This window comes from Engystomops pustulosus, chromosome 6, assembly GCF_040894005.1.
Source record: "Engystomops pustulosus chromosome 6, aEngPut4.maternal, whole genome shotgun sequence".
Taxonomy (NCBI): domain Eukaryota; kingdom Metazoa; phylum Chordata; class Amphibia; order Anura; family Leptodactylidae; genus Engystomops; species Engystomops pustulosus.
Genome location: NC_092416.1, coordinates 165,730,441 through 165,746,880, shown reverse-complemented (window position 1 = coordinate 165,746,880; position 16,440 = coordinate 165,730,441). Strand labels below are relative to the sequence as shown.

Here is a 16,440-nt window from a genome sequence, read left to right as displayed (position 1 = left end):
CATTGTGTTAGGGCTACCTATATACTGGAGGGAGGCTACATTGTGCTGGGGCTACCCAAAAACTAGGGGGTAGGATTGCAGTGTGCATGGGCTACCTATACACTGGGGGGGAGGCTGCATTGTGCAGGGGCTACCTATATACCAAGGGGTGGCTGCATTGTGCTGGGGCTACCTGTATACTGGGGGGCAACATTTTGCTAGGGCTGCCTATATACTGGCGGGGATGCATTGTGCTGGGGCTACCAATATACTTTGCTGGAGGCTGCAGTGTTCTGGCGCTATCTACATACTGGGGGGAGCTGCATTGTGCTGGGACTACCTACATACTGGCGGGGCTCCAGTTTGCTGGCACTACTTTTATACTGGGTGGGACTGCATTGTGCTAGGGCTACCTATATTCTGCAGGGGCTGCATTGTGCTGGGGCTACCTATATACTGGGGAAGGAAGACTGCAGTGTTCTTGGGCTACTTATATACCGGGGGGAGGCTGCAGTGTGCTGGGACGACCTATAACCTAGGGGTACTGCATTGTACTGGAGCTACCTATATTCTGGCGAAGGCTGCAGTGTGCAAGGAGCTACCTAACTACTGGGTGGAGAATCTGCAGTGTACTTGGGCTACCTTTTTTCTGGGGAGGACTGAAGTGTGCATGGGCTACCTATATACTGGGGTAGGCTGCAGTGTCCTGGGCTACTTATATACTGGGGGGTGGCTGCATATTTCTGGGGCTACCTACATACTGGGGATAGGAGGCTGCAGTGTTCCTGGAGCTAACCAGAACAGGGTGTCACAAGATTTTTTTTGCGACATGATGTGGTTATCTTAAGGCTACATATTTCCCTTTACTGTTAAAGCTAAAAGTACAAAAGGCAGAAACAGCAATGCAACTTATTACTGGGAAGACTGGAATCATGAAATGGCTGAAGAGTGAACAAGATGGTGGGGGAGAAGAAACATGTGGGTAACTGCATTGTACAGGGGTTACCTTGTGGTTGCATTGTGCTTGGGCTGCCTATATACTGGGGGTGGCTGCATTGTGCTGGGACTGCCTATATGCTGAGGGGGAGGCTGCAGTGTGCATGGGCTGCCTATATACTGGGGGAAGCTGCAGTGTGCTGGTTCTACCTATATACTGGGGGTAGTCTACAGTATGCATGGGCTATCTCTATACTGGGGGTGACTGAAGTGTGCTGGGGCTACTTATATACTGGGGGGGGTTGGCTGCATGGTGCTGGGTTTATCGATACACTGGGGACTACTATATGTGCTGGGTCTACTTATATAGTGAGGGTAGAATGCATTGTGTTGGGGCTATCTAAAAACTTGAGGGGGTAGGCTTACATTGTGCTGCATTTACTTATATACTTGGGGTGGCTACAGTGTGCTAGGGCTGCTACATATATACTGGGGGGTGGCTGAAGTGTGCTGGAGCTACCTATATACTGAATGGGCTGCATTGTGCAGGTGCTGCCTTTATACTGGGGGGGAAGCTGCAGTGTGCTGGGGCTACCTATATACTGGGGGGGCATGAACAGGCCGAGGCTTCCTCTCTTCATAGTATCTCTTGTATTACATTGCTAGGATGACAAAGCCCCCTTGTGACTGCTCTTATGTGCCGGGTCACAGGAGAGCTGACGTCATCAGCTTGAGAAAGCATCTGTGAGCACAAAATGGCCCGTTGCCGCAGCTTGTACCCTTCTTGCATGGATCTCTGACAATAAAGAATCTACTTTTTGCACATTCATCGGTGCTGCAATTCTATTTGTGGACTCTATCCTTGCTGAGCAACACCGAAGGTATGGTGTATGATTTGCCTGATTAATGCAATGTGCCTGCTCTGGAAGCACTGTTTTAGGATGGATTGTGCCAGCTGAACTTTCTCCTTTTGTATATGGTTTTGTATATAGTTTGCCCATGCATACTGTAGCCACCCCCACCCCCCACCCCCAAGTATATAGGCAGAACTAGCACAATGCTTTCCCCAGGTATAAAGGCAGCCCTGGCACAATGCAGCCCCCCCTCAGTATATAGGTAACCCCAGCACACTTCAGCCCCCCCCCCAGTATATAGGTGTGCTAGGGCTACCTATATCCTGGGAGGTGGCTACATTGTGCTGTGGCTTCCTAAATACTGAGGAAGGAGGTGGCAGTGTGTTGGGATTATGTACTGAGAGATGGCTGCATTGTGTTGGGGTCACCTATATACTGATATACTGGGTAGCTGCGTTGTGCTAGAGTTGCCTTAATACTGAAGGTGCTGCATTGCGCTGGGATGGCCTATATACTGGGAGTTGCTGCAGTGTGCTGGGGCTACATATATACTGGGGATGGAGGTGGCAGTGTGTTGGGACTGCCTATATACTGGGGGTTGCTGCAGTGGGCTGGGGCTACCTATATACTGGGGATGGAGGTGGCAGTGTGTTGGAACTATGTACTGACGGGGGCTGCATTGTGCTGGGGTTACCTATAAACTGGGTAGCTGCATTGTGCTAGAATTGCCTTAATACTGAATGTGCTGCATTGTGCTGGGGTTACCTATAAACTGGGTAGCTGCATTGTGCTAGAGTTGCCTTAATACTGAATGTGCTGCAATGTGTTGGGGCTACCTCTATACTGGGGGGGGGGGGGGCTGCAGTGTGCTGGGGCTACCTATGTACTGAGGGGGGTTGCATATTTACTGTGGGTCTGCATTGTGCTGGGGCTGCCTATATACTAGAGGTGCTGCATTGTGCCAGAATGCCTGTATACAAAGGGGAGGGGGAGGCTGCATTGTGCTGGTGCTACCTATATATATACATATACTTAGGGGGTGGCTACAGTGTGCTGGGACTACCTATATACTCGGGGGACTGCAATTTGCCGGCCCACCTATATACTGGGGGGAGGCTGCATTGTGTTGGGGCTACCTAAAAACTAGGGGAGGAGGGTTGCATTGAGCTGCCACTACCTATATACTTGGGGGGTCTCTACAGTGTGCTGGGGCTACATATGTATTCGGGGGTGGCTGAAGTGTGCTGGGGCTGCCTATATACTAAGGATGCTGCATTTTGCTGGGTATGCCTATATACAAGTGGAGGGGGAAGCTGCATTGTACTGGGGATGCCTATGTATATACTTAGGGGGTGGCTACACTGCCCTGGGGATACATATATACTGGGTGCTGGCTGGAGTGTGCCCCGGGCTACCTAAATACTGTGAGGGCTGAAATATGTGGGGGCTACCTAAATACTGGGGGTAGGCTGTATTTTGCTGGGGCTGCCTATATACTTTGGGAAAGCTGCAGTGTGGATGGGCTTTCTATATAATAAAAGTGAGTTTGCAGTGTTCATGAGTTACCTATATACTGGGGGGAGACTGCAGAGTGCATGGGTTACCTATATGCTGGAAGAGGCTGCAGTGGGCACGGGATAACTATACACAGGGGGGTAGCTGCCGTGTGCATGGGCTACCTATATACTTGTGGAGGCTACAGCATGGATGGGCTACCTATATACTGGGTGGGAGGCTGTAGTGTGCATGAGCTACCTTTATACTTGGGGAGGATGCAGTGTGAATAGATTACCTATATTTTGGGGAGAGAGGCTGCAGTGTGCTGAAGCTATCTTTATACCTGGGGGATGTCTTTAGTGTGCTGGGGCTATGCATTAACTGAGGGAAATGGCTGCAGTGTTTATGGGCTACCCATATACCGGGGGGAGGCTTCATTGTTCTGCGGTCACCTGTATACTTGGGGGTGGCTGCATTGTGTTGGGACTACTTATATACTGGGTGGAAGACTGCATTGTGCTGAGGCTACCTAAAAAATGGTGGGAGGTTTGCATTGTGCTGTGACTACCTATATACTTGGTGGTGGCTACATAGTGCTGGGGCTACATAAATACTGGGGGGGGGGCTGCAGTGTGCTGGGGCTACCTATATACTGGGGGGCTGTATTGTGCTGGGGCTACCTATCATTGGGGGGCTGAATTGTGCTGGGGCTGCATATATACTGGGGGAGGCTGAATTGTGCTAGGGCTATATATATACACTCACTGGCCACTTTATTAGGTACACCTGTCCAACTGCTCGTTAACACTTAATTTCTAATCAGCCAATCACATGGCAGCAACTCAGTGCATTTAGGCATGTAGACATGGTCAAGACAATCTCCTGCAGTTCAAACCGAGCATCATGGCATGGTTGTTGGTGCCAGAAGGGCTGGTCTGAGTATTTCAGAAACTGCTGATCTACTGGGATTTTCACGCACAACCATCTCTAGGGTTTACAGAGAATGGTCCGAAAAAGAAAAAACATCCAGTGAGTGGCAGCTCTGTGGGCGGAAATGCCTTGTTGACGCCAGAGGTCAGAGGAGAATGGGCAGACTGGTTCCAGATGATAGAAAGGCAACAGGGACTCAAATCGCCACCCGTTACAACCACAGTACGTCGAACTTTGAGGCAGATGGGCTACAGCAGCAGAAGACCACACCGGGTGCCACTCCTTTCAGCTAAGAACAGGAAACTGAGGCTACAATTTGCAAAAGCTCATCGAAATTGGACAGTAGAAGATTGGAAAAACGTTGCCTGGTCTGATGAGTCTCGATTTCTGCTGCGACATTCGGATGGTAGGGTCAGAATTTGGCATCAACAACATGAAAGCATGGATCCATCCTGCCTTGTATCAACGGTTCAGGCTGGTGGTGGTGGTGTCATGGTGTGGGGAATATTTTCTTGGCACTCTTTGGGCCCCTTGGTACCAATTGAGCATCGTTGCAACGCCACAGCCTACCTGAGTATTGTTGCTGACCATGTCCATCCCTTTATGACCACAATGAACCCTGTAACATCTGATGGCTACTTTCAGCAGGATAATGCACCATGTCATAAAGCTGGAATCATCTCAGACTGGTTTCTTGAACATGACAATGAGTTCACTGGACTCAAATGGCCTCCACAGTCACCAGATCTCAATCCAATAGAGCATCTTTGGGATGTGGTGGAACAGGAGATTCGCATCATGGATGTGCAGCCGACAAATCTGCGGCAACTGTGTGATGCCATCATGTCAATATGGACCAAAATCTCTGAGGAGCTTCCAGCACCTTGTTGTATCTATGCCACGAAGAATTGAGGCAGTTCTGAAGGCAAAAGGGGGTCCAACCCGTTACTAGCATGGTGTACCTAATAAAGTGGCCGGTGAGTGTATAGTGTGTGATGTGAGAGAATACAGAGGAAAATGCTGAGGAGAATATGCAGCAATGAGGACAGGAACAGGACAGCTACAGCATGTGAATCAGCAATGCGCACACACCGCGTGGCTACACTTAAGTATGAAAGTTTTAAAGTTGCTTAGCTTTAGTTCAAGAAAAAAGCTTGTACACTGTATATATACCTATATATATTCATTCTCTGTGTTGATATTTACCCAAGTCATGGCACAGGCCTGCAATCTGGACACTCAAAACATCTTGTTCATTTATTTCCAGCTCCGGCTGCCTTTTCCGTAGCTCCTCTATGAGGCATCCCGCCAGGTAAGCCACTCTATTAAATTAATATGATATAGTTAAAATGATTTGACTATTTAAGTAGAGTTTTATGTCATTAATGATGAGCTGATCAGTTAAAATTCGAACCCGAATTTTAAAAACCTGTTTGGGTACAGAACTCGGAGGCCAACCAGTAACACCTGCAGTAGGTGCTGGTACCAATCACGGGTATTAATTACCAACACCACCGCGCCAAACATGCCGCGTGCTTCTTTATAATTCACCATCTTTTCAGCTTGCTATTATCTTGTGTCTCCATGTTTATTCAGTGTTGTAGGCTCATTACACATCCATTACCTCTTTTTTTTATTTGCTATCACTAACCATGTTATATTTGTATCTTTATAAATATATAGATTTATAACTGATGTTGGAATTTGCCTTAAGATTCAAAATTTACATAATTAACACCATTTATTCTTTTTTCAGACCTGTAATCGCTCTCATATAGATGGGAGAAAAGTGAAACAGAAGTTTTAAAAAAATCATATTTCTTTGTGTATAAATGATGTGTGTTAATAAACTAATGGCAGTATATAACATGAAATAAATAAAGAAACTGAAATATTCACTTACCCAATAGAATGCTCAAATCTGTTATTAGAAGCTCCTGGAAAAACATAATATTGCCCCCCTAGCTGTTTGATATATCTCAGGCGCTGGAACTGGGGAGTGTCTATAATGCAGATTAATAAAGGATGTAGCTCAATATGTCCATGGATTGGATCATTGAAGACCTAAAAAGAAATATCAAAAGATGTATCTAAAGGAGTCAGTATTTCCAATTTCCTTATCATCCGTTCAGCAGCGCATAATGGGTTAACTCCCCTAGGTGTAAACCAGAAGAGTACAGGTTAATAAGCAGTATTCAACATGTTATGTTATGATTTGTTGTTAACAGTCTTGTGGGTCGCCATGACAGCACAGGATCAGAGTCTGGAACGTAGCAGTAGGTCAGGACAGGCAGCACAGGAATGGAGTCAGGAACGGAATCGAGGTTACAACAGGAAAGCAGAATAATCGCATAGAGCATGGAACAAAGCTTTCTCTTAGGCAGGGAAGCAAAAAGATCCGTCAGGAGACACAGGAAGGGGCAGGAATTTATCTTGGGAGGCAGCCAGCCAGTGCCAATTATCAGTGTGCTGGCCCTTTAAATCTCACAGAGTCGTTGTATCCCAATGGTACAGAACACCCGCTAAATTACATAAAATGTTCCCTGAGGCTTCTTCCCGGTGCTGACGCTGCGGAGATGCAGAAGGCAACATGCTACACATATGGTGGGAATGTCCCCCGATATATGACCTATGGCAGGAGATTTTTAAACTATTCAAGGACATTTGTCCCCCTGGAATCCCCCCCTCACCCGAATTGGCCTTACTATCAATGTTTCCAGGAACTATCTCTAAATTCAAAAAAAGCCTGCTCCGACACTTCCTTGTGGCATCAAGGCAGATAATTCCAAGGCTATGGAAATCTAATATCCCTCCCACTAAGGCACAATGGGTAGAAGCACTCAACACAATACTACACATGGAGGAGCTTAAGGCTAGTGATGAGGGCAAATATGACCTCTTCCACAACACCTGGAGCCCCTGGATCACCTTTAGATCCCTTCCAGCTATGGAGACATGGTTGACAGTTGGGACATAATGCTGGGACACAAATACATGCTTCTGGATATTATAACAGACCTAATAACCCCTCTATGGAGGCATAGGCTCCCACTTTCACAACCTAATTGCAACATTCCAACCAACCTGTTGAAGTGCATTACATACAATGCTAATTTAATATCATAAAGTAAACCTTTTCATGCACCTTCTTAACCAAAACATCTCCCCCACCAACCCCTCCACATCCTAACCCTCATTCCCTAGTATGTCTGATGTCTATTCGTCTTTTTGTTGCTCTCAAGTTCTGAGCTTTAGTTGGCCATCGTTGGGCCACTTAATTTCTACAATACACCTCTTTTGTAGTTAATAGAGATGAGCGAACATGCTCGTCCGAGCTTGATGCTCGGTCGAGCATTAGGGTACTCGAAACTGCTCGTTGCTCGGACGAATACTTCGCCCGCTCGAGAAAATGGCAGCTCCCGCCGTTTTGCTTTTTGGCGGCCAGAAACAGAGCCAATCACAAGCCAGGAGACTCTGCACTCCACCCAGCATGACGTGGTACCCTTACACGTCGATAGCAGTGGTTGGCTGGCCAGATCAGGTGACCCTGGGATAGACTAGCCGCTGCCCGTGCTGCTCGGATCATTCTGTGTCTGGATGCCGCTAGGGAGAGAGCTGCTGCTGGTCAGGTATAGCGTTAGGGTGTTCTATTAGCTTACTGTTAGGCAGGAGTGATTCTCCAAGAACCCAACAGCCCTTTTTAGGGCTACAATAACGTTATACTTTTTTTTTTTTATTTGCAGCTAGTACCATATTGTGAGGAATTAGCAGGGGGACTTGCTACCGTTGTGTTTAGCTCTTAGTGACACACATATCCACCTCAAACACCAAAGTGGGAAAATTTATTAGGGGTTTGATTTCAATTAGGCACAGTCTGCCATTTACTTTTTATTTTACGTTTATTTTATTAATAACTCAGTGTCATCTCATCTTGCATAGTAGTGTGCTTTCATACTTGGCTAGAAAATAGCCATAGGAGAATCCAAACGGCTTACTTACGCCTACAGTAGCGTTATATATATTTGATTTCTGGTTGATCTGCTGGTGGCTGTACTTGCTGCAGTGCATCTACTAGCAAATTGTGAGCAATTTGTAGTGAGACTTGCGACCGCTGTGTTTTGCGCTTAGTGACGCACATATCCATTGCAAAGACCGAAGTGGGAAAATTTATTAGGGGTTGGATTTCAATTAGGCACAGTCTGCCATTTCCTTTTTTATTTTACGTTTATTTTGTTTAATAACTCAGCGTCATCTCATCTGGCATAGTAGTGTGCTTTCATACTTGGCTAGAAAATAGCCATAGCAATAGGATAGCATCGTTTGGTTTTAAAAACTAAAAAACCCAAAAAAAAACAAAAAAACACAAAAAAAAGTTAAAAAAAAATTAAAGTTATAACTCTCATTTTCAAAATGTTTAACCCGAGGGCTAGGGGTAGAGGACGAGGGCGGGGACGTGGGCGTCCAACTACTGCAGGGATCAGAGGCCGTGGTCCTGGGCGGGGTGAGACACCACCTGCTTATGAGGGAGCAGGGGAACGCCGCAGAGCTACACTCCCTAGGTTCATGTCTGAAGTTACTGGGACTCGTGGTAGAGCACTGTTGAGGCCAGAACAGTGCGAACAGGTGATGTCGTGGATTGCCGACAATGCTTCGAGCAATTTGTCCACCAGTCAGTCTTCCACGCAGTCCACCCATGTCACCGAAATCGGCACTCCTCCAGCTCCTGCACCTCAGCCTCCTCCCCCCCAGTCTGCCCCCTCCCAGGAAAATTTGCCATTTGAACCGGCATACTCTGAGGAACTGTTTTCTGGACCCTTCCCACACTCACAAACCACTTGTCCGGTTGCTGCTGAGCAATTTTCCGATGCCCAGGTTTTCCACCAGTCGCAGTCTGTGGGTGATGATGACCTTCTTGACGTAGTGGAAGAAGTGTCTAAAGAGGTGTCCGACGATGAGTAGACACGGTTGTCAGACAGTGGGGAAGTTGTTGTCAGGGCAGGAAGTCCGAGGGGGGAGCAGACTGAGGGATCGGAGGATGATGAGGTGACAGACCCAAGCTGGGTTGAGAGGCCGGGTGAACACAGTGCTTCTGAGACAGAGGAGAGTCCTCGACCAGAACAGGTTGGAAGAGGCAGTGGTGGGGCCAGACGGAGAGGCAGGGCCAGAGCTGGTGCATCAGCGCCAAATGTGTCAACTAGTGAAGCTCCCGTGGCGAGGGCTCTTGCGGCGAGGGCTAGATTTTCAGAAGTCTGGAGGTTCTTTAAGGAAACACCGGATGACCGACGGACTGTGGTGTGCAACATTTGCCAAACCAGGCTCAGCAGGGGTTCCACCACTACTAGCTTAACTACCACCAGTATGCGCAGGCATATGAATGCTAAACACCCCACTTAGTGGCGACAAGCCCGTTCACCTCCGGCCGTGCACACCACTGCTCCTTCCCCTGTGTCAGCTGATAGTCAGCCCCCTGCCCAGGACCCTGCCACAAAAACCCCATCGTCGCCTCCACGATCCTCCACAGCATCCACCAGCGTTCAGCTCTCCATACCCCAGACGCTGGAGCGGAAACGCAAATATAGTGCAACCCACCCGCACGCCCAAGCCCTTAATGTCCACATCTCCAGATTGCTTAGCCTGGAGATGCTGCCCTATAGGCTAGTAGAGACCGAGGCCTTTCGCAACCTCATGGCGGCGGCCGCCCCTTGGTATTCGGTCCCCAGCCGCCACTACTTTTCCCGATGTGCCGTCCCAGCCCTGCACCAGCACGTGTCAGACAACATCATCCGTGCCCTGACCAACGCCGTTTCTGACAAGGTCCACCTGACCACGGACACGTGGACGAGTGCTGCCGGGCAGGGCCACTATATATCGCTGACGGCACATTGGGTTAACTTGGTGGAGGCTGGGACCGAGTCTGACCCTGCGGCTGGTCATATACTGCCGACGCCGAGGATTGCGGGGCCTACCTCGGTCCAGGTGTTTCAGGCCTACTATGCCTCCTCCTCCTCCCACCCCTCCTCCACCTCCTCCTCCTCCGAATTACCATCCGTGGGCATGGCGCCATCAGTCGGTAGCTCTAGGCACAGCAGCAGTGCCGTCGCTAAGCGACAGCAGGCGGTGCTCAAACTGCTGAGCCTAGGCGATAAAAGGCACACCGCCCAAGAGCTATTACAGGGCATCACGGTGCAGACTGATCTGTGGCTGGCACCGCTGAACCTGAAGCCAGGCATGGTTGTGTGTGACAACGGCTGTAACCTGGTGGCGGCTCTGCAACTCGGCAGACTGACACATGTGCCATGCCTGGCCCATGTGTTAAATCTGATAGTTCAGCGTTTCCTCAAGACATACCCCAATCTGTCTGATTTGCTCACGAAGGTGCGCCGCATCTGTGCGCATTTCAGGAAGTCCAGCACAGATGCTGCCACTCTCAGGGCAGCGCAGCGCCGCCTCCAACTGCCCGCTCACCGACTGTTGTGCGACGTGCCCACGAGGTGGAATTCAACACTGACCATGTTATCCAGAGTTTACCAGCAGCGCCGAGCCATTGTAGACTGCCAGATGTCAACTTCCACCAGAACTGGTAGTCAGGTCAGTCAGCTTCCTCAAGTCTACAATGAGGAGTGGACGTGGATGTCTGATATCTGTCAGGTGCTGAGTAACTTTGAGGAGTCAACACAGATGGTCAGTGGCGATGCCGCCATCATCAGCCTCACCATCCCGCTGCTTGGCCTGTTGAAAAACTCTCTGATCAGCATGAAGTCGGAAGCTTTGCGCTCGTCACAAGAGACGGGGGAAGAAGATTCCCTTGTTGATAGCCAAAGCACCCTTAGGTCTGTTTCTCAGCGCATATCGGAGGAGGTGGAGGTGGAGGAGGATGAGGAGGAAGAGGAGGAGAATGTTGGCGAGACACAAGAGATTTCATGCTAGGCTGCCTATCCCGTGACCCTCGCGTTCAAAGAATTTATTCCAGCACCGATTACTGGGTGTTCACTCTCCTGGACCCACGGTACAAGCAAAATCTTTCCACTCTCATCCCTGGAGAGGAAAGGAGTGTGAGAATGCATGAATACCAGCAGGCCCTGGTTCACAAGCTGAAACAGTATTTCCCTTCTGACAGCGCTAGCGGCAGAGTGCGTAGTTCTGCGGGACAAGTAGCGAGGGAGAGTAGGCGAGCAGGCAGCTTGTCCAGCACTGGCAAGGGTACGCTTTACAAGGCTTTTGCCAGCTTTATGTCACCCCAGCAAGACACTGTCACCTGTCCCCAGTCTCGGCAGAGTAGGGCTGATCTTTACAGAAAGATGGTGAGGGAGTACGTAGCTGACCATACCATCGTCCTAAATGATCACACAGCTCCCTACAACTACTGGGTTTCAAAGCTGAACATGTGGCACGAACTGGCGCTGTACGCCTTGGAGGTTCTTGCCTGCCCTGCCGCTAGCGTCTTGTCCGAGCGGGTTTTCAGTGCAGCTGGTGGCATCATCACCGATAAGCGTACACGCCTGTCGACTGACAGCGCTGACAGGCTGGCGCTTATTAAGATGAATAAAGGCTGGATTTCTCATAATTTCCAATCTCCACCAAGTGAAGGAAGCTCAACCTGAATAATTTATCCACTCCTCCTCCTCCTCATTTTCCTCCTTCTCCTCCTCTTTGTACAGTAAAGCAGAGGAAACTGGCTATTTTTTGACAGGGCCCACTGGCTCTAGCTATAGTACTTTATGCATTTAATTTTTCTGGAGGGCCACCTACCCGGTCCTCTGTTTTAAAAAATTTTTGGGAGTGCCACATACAGGCACTCAATCTATTCAATTTTTCTGAAGGGCCACCTACCCGGTCCTCTGTTTTAAACAATTTTTGGGAGTGCCACATACAGGCACTCAATCTATTCAATTTTTCTGGAGGGCCACCTACCCGCTCCTCTGGTTTGAAAACTTTTTTGGACTGCCACATACAGGCACTCAATCTATTCCATTTTACTGGAGGGCCACCTACCTGCTCCTCTGGTTTGAAAACTTTTTTGGACTGCCACATACAGGCACTCAATCTATTCCATTTTACTGGAGGGCCACCTACCTGCTCCTCTGGTTTGAAAAGTTTTTTGGACTGCCACATACAGGCACTCAATCTATTCAATTTTTCTGGAGGGCCACCTACCCGCTCCTCTGGTTTGAAAACTTTTTTGGACTGCCACATACAGGCACTCAATCTATTCCATTTTACTGGAGGGCCACCTACCCGCTCCTCTGGTTTGAAAAGTTTTTTGGACTGCCACATACAGGCACTCAATCTATTTCATTTTTCTGGAGGGCCACCTACCTGCTCCTCTGGTTTGAAAACTTTTTTGGACTGCCACATACAGGCACTATCCAAATTAAATTGTCTCCATAGCAGCCTCCACACGTTGTCTCCATTGCTACCTCCAAAAGTCGTCCATATAGCTGCCTCCATACATCGTCCCCTTATCAAACGAGGTGTGTCAGGCAGAAATTTGGGTTGTTTTCATGGGTTCCACATCAAAGTTGTTAACTTTGTTGCCACCCTGCTGTGTTATCCACAAAATATACTGGCAAACTTTTATCATTTACCAATATTATTTCAGCGCTTCTTGCGCATCTGTTTACATTCCCCTCACCCGCCATATCCTAAACTTATAAGAACGCTACTACACTTGATCTTATACAAAAGGTTCTTAGAAGTGCTGTTTGGGGAGTAGCCTAGAGACAGGGGCTTGGATTGGCGAAAGCTCGCCTGGCAGCGGAGCGCCAGCTCCATGCCAAGATCCAACTAACATAGTTTTAACTGCAGCACCTTTAATCTACTACTAGTTCACTGCCTCCATACATGGTCCCCTTATCAAACGAGCTGTGTCAGACAGAATTTTGGGTTGTTTTCATGGCTTCCATGTTAACTTTGTCGCCACCCTGCTGTGTAATCCACAAAATATACTGGCAAACTTTTATCATGTACCAATATTATTTGAGCGCTTCTTGCTCACCTCCTTTGGTTCCTCTCTGCCACCCATTGGTTTGAAGCCTGAGTCCATTTAGAGTATGTCGCCATGCCACTCTCTAGCCTGCCGCTGCTGCCGCTGCCTCTGCATGCCGTCCCCTATAGTGTCAGGGTCAATTATTGGATGTTTTACATGCTATCTAGCTTCATTCTGTCACTCTGTCATGGCCATGCTGTTGCCCATAATTTTGGCATAATGGTACGATTAAGCAGCCTCAGAGGCATCCATGCATGCTGCCCCTGCTGTTTCCTGTCCATTTCCGTGGTGTTTCCATCCTTTTCTGAGGTTCCCAGGTGTTTGGCCAAGCTTCCCTGTGCAGAGCCTTGGTCCCCTTGAAAAATGCTCGAGTCTCCCATTGACTTCAATGGGGCTCGTTATTCGAGACGAGCACTCGAGCATCGGGAAAAGTTCGTCTCGAATAACGAGTACCCGAGCATTTTAGTGCTTGCTCATCTCTAGTAGTTAATTGATTTAAACACCATAATGACTTTTGTGCAAATTGCCGACCACTCTACGCAACATGTATGTGTTGTTTCTTTAGCGATGCAATGTTTGTGAAAATGTTCACCCTTAACATGTATTATGCGCAATACTCAATAAAATATATTGAACCATAAATCTCACAGAGTCGTCGCGCACCCTAGGAGACAGGAACATGCGCGCCGGACTGCGGGGAGCGAGGAGATCGCCACTGGAGCCATGAGAAGTAAGTTTACAGGCAGATGTCAGCTTGTTATGCCTTACATTGAGGATGAGTGGATTGAGGACAGTCAGCAAGGCAGCACAGAGTTGGTGGAGTGGTATGTTGCTTCCTCCATTATGGCAGAAACTACTGTCAGTCTTGTGTGAGCAGAAATTAAAGAACATTTCTGTCGGACTTTGCATGTTGAATCTGTCGCACGGTCCGATTGAACACCGGAACGCCCATTTCAATAACAAAATTTGTATTGCGTGAGGAATAGCGCAGCCGCGACACATATGTGTTGCTGACGCTTCTTATATACCTGTGCAAGCTGTTTGAACATGAAAGGTTTTTTTATCAGATAATTCATTAGGAGAAAAACCTATAAAACAGTTACCAGTAATTCTGTTGGCATTTTAAAGGACATCTATCACCAGGATGAAGGATTGTAAACCAAGTACACTGACATACTGGTGTGTGCCCCCTCTGGCAGGATCTGCCCTTCTTTTAACTTCTTACAGTATGCCCTAGTTTTTAAGGGGGAAAAAAAGACTTTTAAAATTATGCAAATTAGTCTGAGGAGCTCCAGACTCCATAGGAGTTAATAAACCTGGAGCCCCTCAGGCTCATTTGCATAATTTTTTTAATCCCTTTTTCTTAAAAGCAAGGGCATAAGAAGCTAAAAGAACAGATCCTGTCAGAGATGGCACACATCACTATGTCAGTGTGTCAGTGTGCTTGGTTTACAATCCTTCATCCTGGTGATAGATGTCCTTTAAAATAAATGTTTCAAACAGGTTTTTATGTAAAAAAAACAATTATTTGGGAAATTTTTCTATATGAAATAATTGATTTGGGAGGCAATACATATGAAATAATTTATTAAGAAGTCTATAAAGTATCATTAGAAGGAGTGAACTACACGGGTAGAGGACATCACAGTAATACAGATAATAACACAGATAAGACCTACCTTTGTTGATGTTTGGAGGTTTCCTGCCATTTGTATGCTGGAAAGTATTTCTCAAGTTGATTCTACAAAAGTAGAAAAAAGTCCACCAATTAACCTTTAAGTTGCATTTATTATGGACTGGTTCCATATAAATGATATTTTGGAATTTTAGATGCTAGTATTAGCATGGGAGCCTATGGACAGGCTCATTGTGAAATTCTTACAATCTTACTTGTGGAATAGTTATCCTGATACTTACCAGTGTGTACAAGGTCCTGGAACTAGAAACTGTTGTGTGACCGGAGTACAAGTTCTCTGGAGATTATTTTGTAGGGAGTTAGACAGATATCAGAAGAATGACATAACGGTTGCTTATATTTATAAAGCTTTTTGACTCCACCCCCTCCTTTATCGTATGACAATGCACAGGTTACCTGCCATACCCTGTTCTGTAAACAGGTTTGTTTTCTGTTCTGTCATCCATCTACTTATCATTTCCCTGAGACAAAAGCACAAATAATATTTGTAATATTTTACTCCAGGAAACTGTATTATAATAAATAATCTCTCGATGTATTCGGCAGGATACAGGGGGGGGCGTGGCCTTTATCATACACTGGCGCAAAACGATGGCATATGATAAATTCCCCCCTATATTTCTGCTTTTGGACAACCCTGTAAGCCTTTTTTTGTTCCTCTATATACAGAAGCAGTTGTGACCACAATAAAACATAACTTTTAATAAGTAAAATATAAAACTACCGTATACACTCACCGGCCACTTTATTAGGTACACCATGCTAGTAACGGGTTGGACCCCCTTTTGCCTTCAGAACTGCCTCAATTCTTCGTGGCATAGATTCAACAAGGTGCTGGAAGCTCCTCAGAGATTTTGGTCCATATTGACATGATGGCATCACACAGTTGCCGCAGATTTGTCGGCTGCACATCCATGATGTGAATCTCCCATTCCACCACATCCCAAAGATGCTCTATTGGATTGAGATCTGGTGACTGTGGAGGCCATTTGAGTCCAGTGACCTCATTGTCATGTTCAAGAAACCAGTCTGAGATGATTCCAGCTTTATGACATGGCGCATTATCCTGCTGAAAGTAGCCATCAGATGTTACAGGGTACATTGTGCTCATAAAGGGATGGACATGGTCAGCAACAATACTCAGGTAGGCTGTGGCGTTGCAACAATGCTCAATTGGTACCAAAGGGCCCAAAGAGTGCCAAGAAAATATTCCCCACACCATGACACCACCACCACCAGCCTGAACCGTTGATACAAGGCAGGATGGATCCATGCTTTCATGTTGTTTACGCCAAATTCTGACCCTACCATCCGATTGTAGCAGCAGAAATCGAGACTCATCAGACCAGGCAACGTTTTTCCAATCTTCTACAGTCCAATTTCGATGAGCTTGTGCAAATTGTAGCCTCAGTTTCCTGTTCTTAGCTGAAAGGAGTGGCACCCGATGTGGTCTTCTGCTGCTGTAGCCCATCTGCCTCAAAGTTCGACGTACTGTGCATTCAGAGATGCTCTTCTGCCTACCTTGGTTGTAACGGGTGGCGATTTGAGTCACTGTTGCCTTT

The 16,440-nt window shown here is 47.3% G+C and overlaps 1 protein-coding gene across 1 annotated transcript in view; it reads right to left on the bottom strand.

Annotated features, from left to right (window-relative positions):
- Nucleotides 1–15,221, bottom strand: part of LOC140064903 (deoxynucleoside triphosphate triphosphohydrolase SAMHD1-like) — a 67,267-nt gene extending 52,046 nt beyond the window's left edge. The window contains exons 1-4 of the mRNA XM_072112225.1: nt 15,100–15,221; nt 14,862–14,923; nt 6,100–6,260; nt 5,403–5,518 (exon numbers count right to left, since the gene is read on the bottom strand). Of these exons, the coding sequence (XP_071968326.1) occupies nt 5,403–5,518; nt 6,100–6,260; nt 14,862–14,891 (307 nt within the window). The 5' untranslated portion in view covers nt 14,892–14,923; nt 15,100–15,221. The remainder of the gene's footprint in view (nt 1–5,402; nt 5,519–6,099; nt 6,261–14,861; nt 14,924–15,099) is intronic.
- Between the last annotated feature and the right edge of the window lie 1,219 nt (nt 15,222–16,440).